At 42.6% G+C, this 16138-nt stretch overlaps 2 protein-coding genes across 17 annotated transcripts in view; one reads left to right on the top strand and one right to left on the bottom strand.

Moving 5' to 3' along the window:
• Positions 1–2512, bottom strand: part of INTS9 (integrator complex subunit 9) — a 90028-nt gene extending 87516 nt beyond the window's left edge. For both annotated transcript variants that reach the window (XM_061626502.1, XM_061626501.1), the window contains exon 1: positions 2368–2512. Coding sequence is in view for 1 of the 2 variants with exons in the window: in XM_061626501.1 (XP_061482485.1) it covers positions 2368–2376 (9 nt within the window). In the remaining variant the exon portion in view is untranslated. The remainder of the gene's footprint in view (positions 1–2367) is intronic.
• A 443-nt stretch (positions 2513–2955) lies between these two features.
• Positions 2956–16138, top strand: part of HMBOX1 (homeobox containing 1) — a 165671-nt gene continuing 152488 nt past the window's right edge. For 14 of the 15 annotated variants that reach the window (XM_061625826.1, XM_061625821.1, XM_061625825.1 and 11 more), the window contains exon 1: positions 2958–3045. The gene's annotated coding sequence lies outside the window, so the exon portion shown is untranslated. Of the gene's footprint in view, positions 3046–16138 lie in introns of all 15 variants that reach the window. The other variant, XM_061625818.1, reaches the window with a different exon arrangement.

Genomic DNA, 16138 nt, shown 5'->3' with positions numbered 1-16138 from the left:
TCAGGTACTCGGAGGTACACTGCCCCTGAATATGCAGGTTCCATTTAGCTACTGTGACTAATAGCTAAATTGTGTTGGAACTATCCTCCTTCATACATTTGTCTGACCTTTCTTTAAAGCAGGGGTGGGAAACCTGTGGCCAGATGTGGCTGGATTGCAACTTCCATAATTGCAATTACCATTGGCCAGAGTAGGGAGTCCAGTAATGTTCCTCATTCCTCCTGTAAAGCCATCTTGTAGCAGGGAACTCCACAAGCTAATTACATGTTGCACAAAGTACCTACGTTTGAATTTATAACCAATCATAAATATTCACTCATGACACAAATAATATGTGGGAGAGACTAAAACTGTGATTTCTTTGGTGTCATCTGTCTACTAAATAAACTGTCACTCATAAAGCCAGGCATTCCTCCCGGCTTCATCTGAAAGCTACAAAACGCAAAACAGACTAAACCTCAAGGACAGCGCCTCCTTCTATGCCTAGTAGTAATATTTAGCACTTGTACAGCGAGTTTCAAACTTGAAAGCATGTCACTTTCAGGAATTCTTAGCAACAACCCTGTTAAGTAGGCCATAAGCATTACCCTCAGTTCACTGATGCCTAAAGCCACCTGGTGAAACTATGACTTGAGGTGACCTTTGAACCAGGGACTTTCAGGCTCACACCTCACTCAGTTATCTTACACCAAATCTCACTGTCTCTGTGTACACAGTAATAAGAGAGATAAGGGTTAATCAGGGTATCATTTTCCAAGATCAAATACTGACCATTATCAGTCTTGAACTGGCCTAAAATGCACCCAACTTGTCCGTTTAATACACTGGATCCTTAACTGTACATATAATGGCGAACACAAATGTCTGGAAGGAGGAAGCCTTCACCTAGGATTCCATGTGATCTGGAATGTTTGAAGGGAGGGAGCCTTCACACCAGCTTTCACATATGGGGTCCAGATTGTGCAGAAGCCTGTACATGTGAAGTCCCCTCACTCCCCCCCCATCCAGTATGTAGACTCCAGGGGAAGGGTATAGAAACCTGACTTTTGCATGGCTACAATGTAGCATGGCATGTGGCTCCCAGAAGGTTGTGCATGAAGGAACACGGCCCTCAGGTTGATCTAGTCCACAAGATCTCATTTGCTTGCCATTCCCTCTGATCCCAATCTCACTGCCTCCCAGCAAGAGAAGGTAAGGTGTGTGGAAGTTACTGGCCCCCCTGTTTCTCTCTCATTGCTTGCTCACTTATGCGCTTATTGTGAGTGGACAGATGAGCGGGCAGCAACAGCACACAGATCCCCTATTGTGAACTGCTCCTCAGTACGGACCTGATGATGTTGGCCCGTGGCACCTGCCCTCTTCATCAGGCAGAGATTCTGGCTTATGTGCATGTGTGTATTTTATTTATTAGATTTATATCCTGCTCTTCCAGTAGGAGCCCAGGGCAGGTGCGTATGCATCCAAGATTTTGTTTTAGTATTTGCAATATGCAGTAAGCTGCCTTAAGGACCTTCAGATTGTAAGGTATATAAATCTTCAAAATAAACTAACAAAGCTTGTACCTTTATTATGTTAGCCTTCAAAGTGTTATTAAGATGGTCAGTTTTTTTTTCTTTTTGCTGTAACGTGTTCACATGGCTGCTATTTTGCCTGCAACCTGCACAACTGTAAGTCTTTAGGGGCAGAGACTGTGTCACTGCTACACTCTGTCCAGCACCCACAAACCAGTTGGTACTTAATAAAATAATATTATACACTAAGAGTAACATGTAATAAGGAAACCCACGGACAGCCTCCTTCCCCCAATGCAGTAGTTTAAAAAAGAAGAAAAAAAGCTAAGAACAGGTCATGCCTGCCTGCCTGCCTGCCTATCTGAACCTCGGCTTTAAGCCCAGAAACTTGTTGTGGCTCTTCAGTGGAGAGTGCCAAACACTCTGCATATGCTCAAAGGCACCACCCTTCTTTGTGGATTTCCCGCTTTTTCCAAGCTGAGACTCACACCACTGACAACAAATTCTGGAACTGAGCTCTCTGCCTCACACTGAATTTTCTCTCTCTTTCTGTGTACGTTCAACAATCTCACTAATTTCTTCCCTTGATTCTGCTGGTATGTATTGTAGCTGCAATTGTAAAGCAATGAAAAGTTAGAAATAAAGTGGTTTTTTAAAACAAACAAACAACCCTGCCCTCTTTTTTTTTTAACAAAAAGGAAGGAAGGAGAAAGAGAACCAGAAATGATTTTTAAAATTAAAGACTCACACCCTAAAGGTATCAAGGGCCCCCTCCAAAGGGGGGGAAGGAGGTGCCCCCCTCATGTTCTTTCCCCAACTCAACTCCCCCACCAACAGCCAGCCCAACTCAACTCACCAGCTTCATGCTTTACCCGGCTCTATTTACAGCAGACCATCCTTCTTTCTCTTTCCTGGCCTAAACCTCTCAAAGCACCCTGGGATATGTAGTCCTTTCACGGCGCCCTCCTCCTCCTTTTCCTCTCCATCCACACCAGAATGAAGTCATGGGCCAAGAAGTACTATCACCCAGTCGCAGAGCAGGCTGGGAAGTGTAGTCTCTTCTCCCCCCTCTCTTATCGCTCTCCCGTCTTCTGTCGTCCATTGGCGTGGCGGCGCACGCGGAGGGCGCCGGGAGTTGTAGTCCTGGGCGACCGGCTCTACCCCACCACCCTTGGGAAGAAGGAACTACAACTCCCAGGGTCTCATAGCGGCAGCAGGTGGGAGCTTGGATGTTGATATCAACATGGCGCTTGTCAGACAGACAAAGACAGCCAGTCTGATCTGATTGAGCTCAAAAGGGAGCAGGAAGGAGTGGGAGGGGGGTTTCCTTTCCTGGGGGGGGGGGTCCAGGGGGAGCTGGAGCTGGCGACTTGAAGCGTTTTGCACTCCCTGGAACTCCCCTTCATTTTACTTTGCAACCCCTCTTTAAAAAAAAAAACCCTTTTAAAAATTTCCTTTTCTCATTTGGGATCCACCCCCGCCCAACTTCTGCTGTTAAATGGTCAAGTGGAGAGCAAACAGGCGGGACCCAAAGGTGAGTGTCATTTTGACGGGAGGGCACGATCTGGGCAGCTTTTTGGGGGTTGGGGGGTGATCTTGCAAAAGAGGAGAAGAGGAAGCGGGCATGACTTACACCATCCTCTCCCTTTCCCTTTGGTCTGGCTGGAGGAATTCATTGTAACATCTGGGAGTAAGAAGGGAGGGTGGAGGTGTTGGAGGGAGAAAGTGGTTCCTTTCAAAATGCACCCCAAGTAACTTTGTGGGGTGTGAGGATCTTAGACTCGAGGGAAAAGGTTTCTATTCAGAGTTAGGGAAGAAATCCTTTTAAACTATCTTTTTTGTAAATTATTTCAATTTTTTGTTTTGCTTTTGGTGGGGAAGTGTTTAAAACCCAAGGATATGGGTGTCCCTTTCTTTCCTCTTGAAAATGTCTGGTTTTGGGCAAATAGAGATGGAAATGAGATCCCTGTTTGGGTGTTTGTTGGTGATCACTTGTCACAGATTAGTTGCCTCTTAGTGCACTTTAGCAACCCTTTTGGTACACAAAGTGATCTGAAATGTTGGATTCTCTTGCAGTCTTTTTCATGTGTTCATTTGTCTCAAGTTCTGATGTTTATGATCTGCATTGAGAGATTGTCGGTACAGAAACAAATGATGATCATGGTTATTCTATGGATTAATTACTTGAAAAGGAGGTGTGAGATTGTCTGGATTTCAGTTAAGATATTTTTCCAAGCATCTGGAAATGTTGGGCTACTGTGACAGAACCTAGATAATTTTTGCATTGGATTTGCCAGTCAAAGCCACCCTAGTCTGACATGATTGTTTCCTAACAAATGTGTTCTTGCGTAGGTCAAGGTGGTGATCCCTCAGGGCATGAGAAAAGTCAAAGAAGGATATGTTGCTCTCGTTCAGTGTGAACAACAGAAACTAACAAAAAACCTAGTTTGCATGATATACAGGGCTTAAATGATTGGTGTGTGATTATGATGGGTTGGTGGTTTGTGCTTGTTGCTTTACTGCTGGGGTTTTCGGGGCTATATTACAGTATGCAAAAGAAACTGTTTTGCCTGGGATCTTAGTGGAGTAACAGATGCTGAATTCTTTTTTTGATCTTGTAGGGTAGTTCTCTTCATCTTGATGGTCCCAGTACTCTTAAGAGTGCTTGAATCGGGGAATGGGTTTTTTAAACATGAAATAAAAATAGGGATATGAGGGAGGTGAGGTTTCATCTGTGCCAAGTCTTGCTAGAGAGTTGATCTCAATACTGAATGAGGTAGTTGATGCCTGATTATAGGCAGCCTTGGCTACAGCTTCGTTGAACCTTAACTTTAGTAGTCCTGTTGCCTTCAGTGCACTAAAATGAGCTGAAATATTTTGACCTCACTGAGTTGTGGACTGGATTGTGGGGGAGGCAGGGAAGGGGTTTGACACATGCTCTTTGTGCTGAAGAAGCTATGCCCTTGTGTGATGTGAAGATAATTTTAGTATGCAAAATGAGCACAGGTTGGAAAGGAAAGAAGGTCCTGTCTTAAGGCTGCTGAGGGAGCTGTGGGAAAGGGAGTGCCCCCTATCTGATGCGTATGGGGGGAAGAGAGGAATCTTCCTTCAAACAGGAGAGCATGACAAGCAGAAAGTGTGAACTATTGCTGCATCCGGATCTTCAGAGGCAGGGGTTGGGATCTGCTGTGGGAATCTTAGCTTGGATAGGAGAGTTGAATGCTTAGCCCTCAAGGAATCAAGGCAATTTGTGGAACATGGATAGCCTAAGCTTTCTTTAAAAAAAAGTAATAGTGCTGACTCAGACCTATTTTGAGCATATTTGAAGGCTGCGTTCTGTAGTTTGCATCTAGGATGTTCCTGGGACTGGTCTCCAGCACCTAAAATCTGATGCAAATGCCTAGGAGTTTTGAAAGTTTCCCCTCTTATCCCTTCCCCTTCTCAGAAAGTTAGTGCCTCACAATTCAATGCTGTGGATTTGAACTATTTTTCCAGTGCTGTGTGCGGATGCTGTAAAGGAACCATTGTAGTACCCTTAGTAAAGGGCTAAGCTTGGACCTGGAAGGCTCCATTTCAAATCCAACGCAGCCACGGATTCATTGGGCCTTGATGTAACATAGTGCTTAAGAGAATGATCCGCAAGCCAGGAAGCTTCCTGTTCAAATCCCATTTTAGGTTGCAATCCTAACCTTACATACCTGAGAGTAAGCTCCATTGAATTCAGTAGGACTTACTTCTGAGTAGATGTGGTTAGGATTGTGGTGTTAGCCATGAAATCTTTAGCAGTGCGATACTGTACATCAGAAGTAAGTCCAACTGAATTCAATGGGGCTTAATCTCAGGTAAGTAAGGTTAGGATTGCAACCTAAGTAGCCTTAGGTGAGTCACCCTTTCTTAGCCTTCTCCATCTGCAACACATGGACAGTAATGGTGATCTACCTTACAGGGTTATTTGTAAGGATTACTAAGTTAGTGTATGTGAAGTGCTTTGAGCACCCGAAGGCATTATTCAAATGGTAAGTTGTACTATCTTTTGGACTTCGGTCCTGTTTGTAAAACAGGAAGGTGGAAGAGAGAGTGAAACTTTGTTACTGGTCCTGATCTCTACTGATAATCTGAATAAGTTTTAAGAAAAAAAAATCCCCCATGTGTATTTGTGGTGGTGGGGAGTGTAAAAGAAGGGACCCGGCAGGCTTCTTTGAAAAATGCTCCTTCCTTATTAAAAAATCCTCATCATGCCCAAATAGCATCAGTTTCCTGATGGTGCTTAAAAGGGACACCCCAGTGAAGTGAGTTGTGGCTTTCCATTTACATTTAGATAACTTTCTTTTGGTTGGGTAAGTAAGAGAGTATAGGCTTAAAAAGGGGGTGGAGAGAGACAGAGGAAATATATGACTCTGGACCTAATGAATAGAAATTGTGTTTTGAATTGGCCAAGAAGCTTCAAATGATTTCAAACAAAGAGGATGTATGGAACTGGATTGATGCCATTTTGCTCTATGAATCTTGCCATATATTGTCTAAGACTATTGGACTACCTGGTATATTTATTGAAAGTGTTTTTATTCCACCCTTTAGCCAAAACAAGGCTCCCAGAGGCACTTACAAATGTCATTGATAAGACAACCCCTGCCTTCAGGCTTACAGTCTGAAAGACATGTCAGAAAAAGAAAAGGCATTGGGAGGGAGGAGGAGTATACTCTGGTTGGCAGTGGCTCTCCAGGGTCTTGGGCAGAGATCGCTCTTATCGACTGCTGCCTGAGATCCTTTTAACTGGAGATGCCAGAGGCTGCACCTGGGAGTTTCTGCAGGCAAAGCATGTGCTCGAGCAAAGGGAGCGTCTGCGCAATGGTGCTTGCAATGGCCATCATTGGTCATATTCAGCAATGCTGGCATATGTGGCCAAGACTTGTCATGAGCTGCTAAGTAGCTGGTTTGCTGGCAACAGTCAATAGCGAGCCTTTTGGATAACAAGGTAGCTGTGAACTGAAGTTGCCCCCTCTCCAAAAACCCTAATTGATGTGTGGAGAGGCTTTCTCAACTTTGGGAGTTGTACCTACACAGCATTGTTTTGCAAGCTGCCTTGAAGCTTCCTATTTTGCTAATGCTTCCAGGAAAGATATCGAAATATTTGTGATGTGTTTGAAGCTGATATGTAACCCCAGCTAGCAAAAGCTGATTTTTGCAAATGTTTGGTATAAATCTCTCTGCTTCTATTGTCTCTGTAATGCCCCTCTTGGAATGAAAAGCATGCGCTTTTTTATTTCTTTTGGTCATCATGGAGCCACCTTAATTTCCATAGGACCTAAATGCAATGCTGGTTCTGCAGCCTTCAATTTCTCAGATGGGGGCAATTAACACAGGGGAATTAAGGTGAATCTCTTCTGCCCCTGTGAAGACCTGTGGGACTGAGCATGAGTTCATCTTTGACTATGAGTTGAGGCTTCACAGGATGAAGAAATAGATTTTCTGTGGCTGCCCCTTTGCTAGGAATTCTCCCTTCTATTTCCTTCTTAACCTCCTCTTTTTGTTTCTTTAACTCCCCTCCCTGTCCCTGTTCCAAAATGAAATGAAATTGGTAAGTATATATGGGCCGCATCTGCAATGTACATTTAAAGCAGTATTATACCACTTTAAATGGTCATGACTTCCCTGTAAGAATCCTGGGAACGGTAGTTTGTTTTTTTTTTGTTTTTTTTATCATTAATTTTTATTCAAATTTTCAAAGACAAAAAACAAAACAAAACAAAAACAATTAAACAATAAAATAAAATGTTGACTTCCGATTTGTTGCAGATCAGTTATAGGTCTACAATATATAACAATCCTATCTCTAAAATTATATTATAAAATCACTTTCCTCCAGTAGTTATCTTAATTAATCATCAAATCTCATAAACATTACTTTATTCTTTCCACAAAAAGTCAAAGAGAGGTTTCAATTCCTTGAGAGATATATCTTTCAATTTTTCTCCAAATAGACATGTCGCTTAATCCATCTGATTCAAATCTGTTAGGCCCAATAATTTCAATAGCCCTTCTTCCATTATCTATATTAATTCCATCTTCCATCTTCCATAATCCTGTTAAATCCACTAATTTCAGTAGCCATTCTTCCGTTATCAGTATCCCATAATAATCTTGTTGTCATAGCCATAGTCCAAGTAAACATATCAATTAATCCATCTCGTCAAATCTGTTAAGTCCAATCATTTCCATAACCATTCTTCCATTATCAATATTAATTCCATCTTCCATCTTCAGTAGTCCTGTTAAATCCAGTGGTTTCAGTATCCATTCATCCATTATCAGTATCCCATGATGATCTTGCTGTCATAGCCATAGTCATATAACAAGAGTCTGATGGGAATTTCCCCCATCACAAATATGTCCTTGCCATCAATTCTGAATATGTTGCTGAAATATTGTTGTAAAGTCACATCTCTGCTCTGGGTGCATCTCTGCTCTGTCACACATTTGTAGTTAATTCCATACGTTTTTTCTATGTCAAGCCCCATCACATCATTCCAGTCAAGAATTCTGAATATGTTGCTGAAATATTGCTGCAAAGTCATATCTCTGTTCTTCTTTTTTACAAAATGCACTGGCTCATCTCTTAAGAGTTTCTCCACTGTCACATATCTGTAGCCAACTCCATAGATTTTTTCTGTGTCAAGCGCCATCACATCATTCCAGTCCAGAAAATTATCCAAGACATTGATAACTTTACCACCAAAATCTTCATTAATTTCTTCAGAGACAACGTTGAATTCCAAACAGTAAACTTTATTTCTAACATCCATAAACTCCAAATCTTTTTCCAATTTCACATTTGTTCCAATCTCCAGGGCTTGTAGCTTCCCTTTAATTTTTCTTTTCTCATAGTAGTTTGTTAAGGGTGCTGTGAATTGTTAGGAGACCCCTATCCCTTAACAGAGTTTCCAGAGTGGTTTCACATTCATTTCCTTGTCCCGGGGAACTCTGAGAATTGTACCTCTGTGAGGGGAATAGGGGATCTCCTAACAACTCTCAGCACCCTTAATTCCCCTGTGCGGATGGGTCCTAGGGTCTCATCCACACCATACATTTAAAACATGATTATACCACCTTAACAGTCACGGAGAATCCTGAGGACTGTAGCTTGCTAACAGTACTGGGAATTGTAGCTCTGTGAGGTCAGCGCCCTTAAAACACTACAGTTCCCAGGATGAAGCCATGAGTGTTTAAAGTGGTATGATACTACTTTACTGCATTTGCTAACATTAAGAACATAAGAACATAAGAAGAGCCTGCTGGATCAGGCCAGTGGCCCATCTAGTCCAGCATCCTGTTCTCACAGTGGCCAACCAGGTGCCTGGGGGAAGCCCGCAAGCAGGACCCGAGTGCAAGAACACTCTCCCCTCCTGAGGCTTCCAGCAACTGGTTTTCAGAAGCATGCTGCCTCTGACTAGGGTGGCAGAGCACAGCCATCACAGCTAGTAGCCATTGATAGCCCTGTCCTCCATGAATTTGTCTAATCTTCTTTTAAAGCCATCCAAGCTGGTGGCCATTACTGCATCTTGTGGGAGCAAATTCCATAGTTTAACTATGCGCTGAGTAAAGAAGTACTTCCTTTTGTCTGTCCTGAATCTTCCAACATTCAGCTTCTTTGAATGTCCACGAGTTCTAGTATTATGAGAGAGGGAGAAGAACTTTTCTCTATCCACTTTCTCAATGCCATGCATAATTTTATACACTTCTATCATGTCTCCTCTGACCCGCCTTTTCTCTAAACTAAAAAGCCCCAAATGCTGCAACCTTTCCTCGTAAGGGAGTCGCTCCATCCCCTTGATCATTCTGGTTGCCCTCTTCTGAACCTTTTCCAACTCTATAATATCCTTTTTGAGATGAGGCGACCAGAACTGTACACAGTATTCCAAATGCGGCCGCACCATAGATTTATACAACGGCATTATGATATCGGCTGTTTTATTTTCAATACCTTTCCTAATTATCGCTAGCATGGAATTTGCCTTTTTCACAGCTGCCGCACACTGAGTCGACATTTTCATCGTGCTGTCCACTACAACCCCGAGGTCTCTCTCCTGGTCGGTCACCGCCAGTTCAGACCCCATGAGCGTATATGTGAAATTAAGATTTTTTGCTCCAATATGCATAATTTTACACTTGTTTATATTGAATTGCATTTGCCATTTTTCTGCCCATTCACTCAGTTTGGAGAGGTCTTTTTGGAGCTCTTCGCAATCCCTTTTTGTTTTAACAACCCTGAACAATTTAGTGTCGTCAGCAAACTTGGCCACTTCACTGCTCACTCCTAATTCTAGGTCATTAATGAACAAGTTGAAAAGTACAGGTCCCAATACCGATCCTTGAGGGACTCCACTTTCTACAGCCCTCCATTGGGAGAACTGTCTGTTGATTCCTACTCTCTGCTTTCTGCTTCTTAACCAATTTCTTATCCACAAGAGGACCTCTCCTCTTATTCCATGACTGCTAAGCTTCCTCAGAAGCCTTTGGTGAGGTACCTTGTCAAACGCTTTTTGAAAGTCTAAGTACACTATGTCCACTGGATCACCTCTATCTATATGCTTGTTGACACTCTCAAAGAATTCTAATAGGTTACTGAGACAGGACTTTCCCTTGCAGAAGCCATGCTGGCTCTGCTTCAGCAAGGCTTGTTCTTCTATGTGCTTAGTTAATCTAGCTTTAATCATACTTTCTACCAGTTTTCCAGGGACAGAAGTTAAGCTAACTGGCCTGTAATTTCTGGGATCCCCTCTGGATCCCTTTTTGAAGATTGGCGTTACATTTGCCACTTTCCAGTCCTCAGGCACGGAGGAGGACCCAAGGGACAAGTTACATATTTTAGTTAGCAGATCAGCAATTTCACCTTTGAGTTCTTTGAGAACTCTCGGGTGGATGCCATCTGGGCCCGGTGATTTGTCAGTTTTTATATTGTCCATTAAGCTTAGAACTTCCTCTTTCGTTACCACTATTTGTCTCAGTTCCTCAGAATCCCTTCCTGCAAATGTTAGTTCAGGTTCAGGGATCTGCCCTATATCTTCCACTGTGAAGACAGATGCAAAGAATTCATTTAGCTTCTCTGCAATCTCCTTATCGTTCTTTAGTACACCTTTGACTCCCTTCTCATCCAAGGGTCCAATTGTCTCCCTAGATGGTCTCCTGCTTTGAATGTATTTATAGAATTTTTTGTTGTTGGTTTTTATGTTCTTAGCAATGTGCTCCTCAAATTCTTTTTTAGCATCCCTTATTGTCTTCTTGCATTTCTTTTGCCAGAGTTTGTGTTCTTTTTTATTTTCTTCATTTGGACAAGACTTCCATTTTCTGAAGGAAGACTTTTTGCCTCTAAGAGCTTCCTTGACTTTGCTCGTTAACCATGCTGGCATCTTCTTGGCCCTGGCGGTACCTTTTCTGATCTGCGGTATGCACTCCAGTTGAGCTTCTAATATAGTGTTTTTAAACAACTTCCAAGCATTTTCGAGTGATGTGACCCTCTGGACTTTGTTTTTCAGCTTTCTTTTTACCAATCCCCTCCTTTTTGTGAAGTTTCCTCTTTTGAAGTCAAATGTGACCGTGTTGGATTTTCTTGGGAATTGGCCAGTTACATGTATGTTTAATTTAATAGCACTGTGGTCACTGCTCCCAATCGGTTCAACAACACTTACATCTTGCACCAGGTCCCGGTCCCCACTGAGGATTAAGTCCAGGGTTGCCGTCCTTCTGGTCGGTTCCATGACCAACTGGTCTAGGGAATAGTCATTTAGAATATCTAGAAACTTTGCTTCTTTGTCATGACTGGAACACATATGCAGCCGGTCTATGTCCGGGTAGTTGAAGTCACCCATTACTACCCCATTTCCTAGTTTGGATGCTTCCTCAATTTCATATCTCATCTCAAGGTCTCCCTGAGCATTTTGATCAGGGGGACGATAGATCGTTCCCAGTATTAAGTCCCTCCTGGGGCATGGTATCACCACCCACAACGATTCTGTGGAGGAGTCTGCCTCTTTTGGGGTTTCGAGCTTGCTGGATTCAATGCCTTCTTTCACGTATAGAGCGACTCCGCCACCAATACGTCCTTCCCTGTCCTTCCGATATAGTTTATATCCAGGGATAACCGTATCCCACTGGTTTTCTCCATTCCACCAGGTCTCCGTTATGCTCACTATATCAATGCTGTTCTCTAAGACCAAGCACTCCAGTTCTCCCATCTTGGTTCGCAGGCTCCTAGCATTAGCGTACAGGCACTTGTAAGCAGTGTCTCTCTTCAAGTGTCTTTGGCACTTGTGGTTAGGCCTGTGGTAATTTTGCTCTTCTGAATTTATATCCTGTGCCCCTGCTCTCACAATGCCTACTTCTAGGCCTACCCCTTTTAAAATTTCATCATTTCTTTGGTTTTTATCCCAGGGGGGAGGTTTATTCCGAACCGGACCTTTCTCAGCTCCTGTCGGGTTTCCCCCCTCAGTCAGTTTAAAAGCTGCTCTGCCACCTTTTTAATTTTAAGTGCCAGCAGTCTGGTTCCATTCTGGTTCAAGTGGAACATGGATCCCTTGGCACTCTTCCCTGTCCTGTCCCTGCCTCTTTTGTTCACTGCTGCTGTCTGACGGTAGATTTGTAAGCTTCTTGGGACGGGGGCTTCTTGTATTCTTGTTTATGTTAAAAGTGCCATGTATGGATGACGCAGTATATATAATAAATATATTGCATTTAGAATACTTTGACCTCTTCCTAAAGGATATAATGAGGGACCTGCAGGATCAGACTCAAGTTTCCATCTAGTCTAATATCCTGTTTTCAGCAGTGGTGAGCTTGCCTATTCTTCTAGTTTATTTATTTATTATTTGATTTATATCCCGTCCTTCCTCCCAGCAGGAGCCCAGGGCAGCAAACAAAAGCACTAAAAACTTTAAAACATCATAAATACAAACTTTAAAAAACCTTAAAACAAAAAACATATTTAAAAACGTTTCTTAAAAAAGCTTTCAAAACATCTTCTGAGATTGAAAACATTTTTTAAAAAAAGGTTTAAGAACATCTTAAAAAGCAATGCCAACACAGATGCAGACTGGGGTAAGGTCTCCATGTAAAAGGCTTGTTGAAAGAGGAATGTCTTCAATAGGCACCGAAAAGATAACAGAGATGGTGCCTGTCTAATATTTAATGGCAGGGAATTCCACAGGGTAGGTGCCGCCACACTACAGGTCTGTAGTAGTTGATGTATTGAATTGGTTTTAGTTCGTACCTCTTTAGGATACAAAAGAAAGAGGCTAGCCCTCAAAAAGCATTTTAAAAAGTGGGTGCAAGCACAGATGATCTCTACTCTAGTCTTTATTATTTATTTGTTAGATTTATATCCTGCCCTTTCTCCCAGTAGGAACCCAGGGCGGCAAACAAAAGCACTAAAAGCACCAAAAACACTCTAAAACATCATAAATAGACTTTAAAATATATTACAACAAAACATCCTTAAAACATATTAAAACAAAACATCTTTAAAAGCACGTTTTTTAGAAAAAAGCTTTAAAAACATCTTTTTTAAAAAAAAAAAAGCTTAAACATCTTAAAAAGCAATTCCAGCACAGCCTTTGAACACCTGAGATGTATATTTTCAGGACCCACTCTTTTTTTGTGATGTTTGTGATTGTAAGTTGTTTGAAATTGTTTTTAAGGGTGTATTTTAAACTGTTGTCACCTGCCCTAGGACCTCAAAGTGAAGGCAGGGGTTAATACATTAAATACTAATATCCGTAGTGCATCTAATTTTTGTTAAAAGCCCATTTAACACAGGCAGCTTACTGCCTTTTCCCTGTACAGCAGGGAATGGCAGAAGGTAGACTGGGATCTACCGGTAGATCTCTTGCTAGGCTTACTGGTTCCCACTTACAGCAGCAACAACGAAATGACTTTTCCCACTTAAATTAGGCTAGTGGTGGCTGTTGGCTGCATGTCAGTGGGGCAGTGGAATCCACTCTGGGTTTCAGTCTGAATTTTCAAAGTGCTGTGCAAAGTGCTCAGCACCTTGGACAAGTCTTGAAAGTTTGGACTAAAACCTGGAGCAGATCCCACTGATATGGATCCACTAGCTGCCACTGAATTAGGCTGCTGAAATGAAGAAAACTAACCAGGAATGGGCTTGTGTGTGAAAGGGTTGCAAGTTGAGTTTGGGTTGGTTCTGGTACTGAAAACAATTCCTTTGGAGGCTCAGAATGTACTCAGATGTCATTGTGTCCTTTAACTTCTTCTGTCTTATGCACATGGCTCTGGTTGGTAGATCTTGGTTTGTTTTTAGTATACAACATAGTAGATTCAACGAACCTGAATCCTGCCCACTCCTGTTGCACAGCGTCAAGCACCATATTGTCATAAAATAGATGTTAAAAAGTTTGGGTGGTTGTTGTGGTTGTGGTGATAGATTGCTTACCTGTCAAACCATGTGTTTGGGAAGGCTGTGGGCCCCCTGCTCTCCTGTTGTTTTCCAAGAACTGGGGCGGGAGCATTGATCAAGTATCCTTAAGATGTGGGCATCTATGACTGGACTAAACCTTCGACCTGTGTGGGCATGTACTAACGATCTCTTAATGCTCTGGGGTGAAATTAGACTGAAAGAGCAACAAATGAACCAGCTGAGCCTGTGCATATTTACTAGGCAGCAAGTCCTCCTGGTTTCAGTAGGTCTTGCTCCCAAGTAAGTGTGCATACTAGGACTGCATCGTTGCAGCCTGATCCCCTGCATGTCTGGGGAGGGTGACCCAACTCTGTGGTTGTGTACTTGAGATAACTACAATCAGTAACTAAGTCACTCCTTTAATGCTGTATAACCTGCCTGTTTGGCACAGAGACAGAACTCCTTCACCCTTTACATGCCTGTTTGTAGGTGATTCCCCCCCCAATCCATTTTTTTTTATTGTGAGTACAGGACCAGAATATGATATCGTCACTTCAGATGAATTAATGCAGAGTAAAAGGGTGTGATTTTGTTTGTTTATTTATTTATGGGCATGCAGCGTCTGATCCAGTACTTGTGAACTGACCCAGAGACTTTTTCAAAAACTTTTTGCTGAAGAGGTGGGTGTTTTTTAAAAAGTGGAGTGTTGATCCCAGATTTTGGAGAGGAAGGGGATGGTTTGCTGTTTGAATTATTAGAAAGATCAATGCCCTGCTTTCCCTACATATAGTCCCAAGATGTTTTCTGTGGGATGTTCTGTTGTCTGTGGATGATGCATCATTAAAGTTGTGTAAGAAGAAAGAGGCTGAGAAACAGAAGGAAAGAAATTGCTGGCTCACGGGCTCATATCACTGTGGAACACTTGTTTCAAGTCCCGTGATGTGAGGAGCTCATTTCTGCAGTGCTTATCAGGTGCTGGGCCTGTGTCTGCTGTTTCCTTCCTAGGATGGCGAAGCCAGCAGCGGCTTTTTATTCCTACCTCTGGATGCAGAAGAGCCCTCCAGAATGCCAGTAGTAACATACCACCAGTGTTGTTTCTGGGAGGGGCTGGAGTCCTTAGCAGGGTTGCCTGAGGAATTTGTTCTCTGCCAATTCCAATAGGAACTGACCTGATCCACATCTTCAGGACTCCTGAGCAGTTTAGAACACAGTTTATCTTCTGGATTTTGCATTCCCCCAAATTTTGTAATACAGTGATTTCCTAGGGGGGGGGGGAGTGTGTGCAAATGTGCATTTTGATGCTTAGAAATGCATGCTTTGGGAGCAAATACATTTAGAAATTTTGTGAGAAACTGTTCAAAAATATTTAAGTACTTTTTAAAAAAACAATGCAGATTAGTGCATAAATGGGATGGGATGGATTTATGAATGAATGAATGAATACTTGTCTTTTTTGCAGTCCATGGTATGCGCAAAGCTCTCCTCCAACACCACATTTCAAATGAGTTGATTTTTCTCTTATCTGCTTTTGTCACTGTCCAACTTTCACATCCATACATAGAGACTGGAAATACCATGGTCTGAATGATCCTGACTTTAGTGTTCAGTGAAAAGGCTTAGGGAAATGTTAAAAAGGTCATCATTGCCTGGTGCCCAAATGACATGAGGATAGGTGCTGGGCAGGTTTCCTCAGGAGAGCCCAGCAATGGGTAGTGATAGGATACAATTCTGAAAAGGCCCTTGGTCTGGTCACCACCTGCCTAATGGCTGAGGACAATGGCACCTGGAGAATGGCATATGATGATGAATGTAGTTCTTGGAGGGGTTTCTGTAGGAGCCAGCAGCCCGTCAGGTACCAAGCCATATACAGGGCTTAGCACCAGCACTTTGGGTTGTGCTTGGAAATGGACTGGCAGCCAAGGAAGCCATTGTGAGAACTGGCATGATATTTTCACTAAAACTATCTAGCAGTCCAGCAACCACATTCTGTGCTAAATGAAGTTTCCGAAAAGTCTTTGAAGGCAGACCTGTATGTAAAGCATTACAGTAATCTAATCTGGAAGTTGCCAGAGCATGGATTATTCCAGCAGTGTTCCAGGAATGCACGTGGAATGGACTGCCTTCAAGTCAATTCCTACTTATGGCGACCCTATGAATAGGGTTTTCATGGTAAGCGGTATTCAGAGGGGGGTAACCATTCCCTTCCTCTGAGGCTGAGAGG

Source organism: Rhineura floridana, chromosome 4 (genome assembly GCF_030035675.1).
Source record: "Rhineura floridana isolate rRhiFlo1 chromosome 4, rRhiFlo1.hap2, whole genome shotgun sequence".
NCBI lineage: Eukaryota > Metazoa > Chordata > Lepidosauria > Squamata > Rhineuridae > Rhineura > Rhineura floridana.
This window is presented reverse-complemented; position numbering and strand designations above follow the sequence as displayed.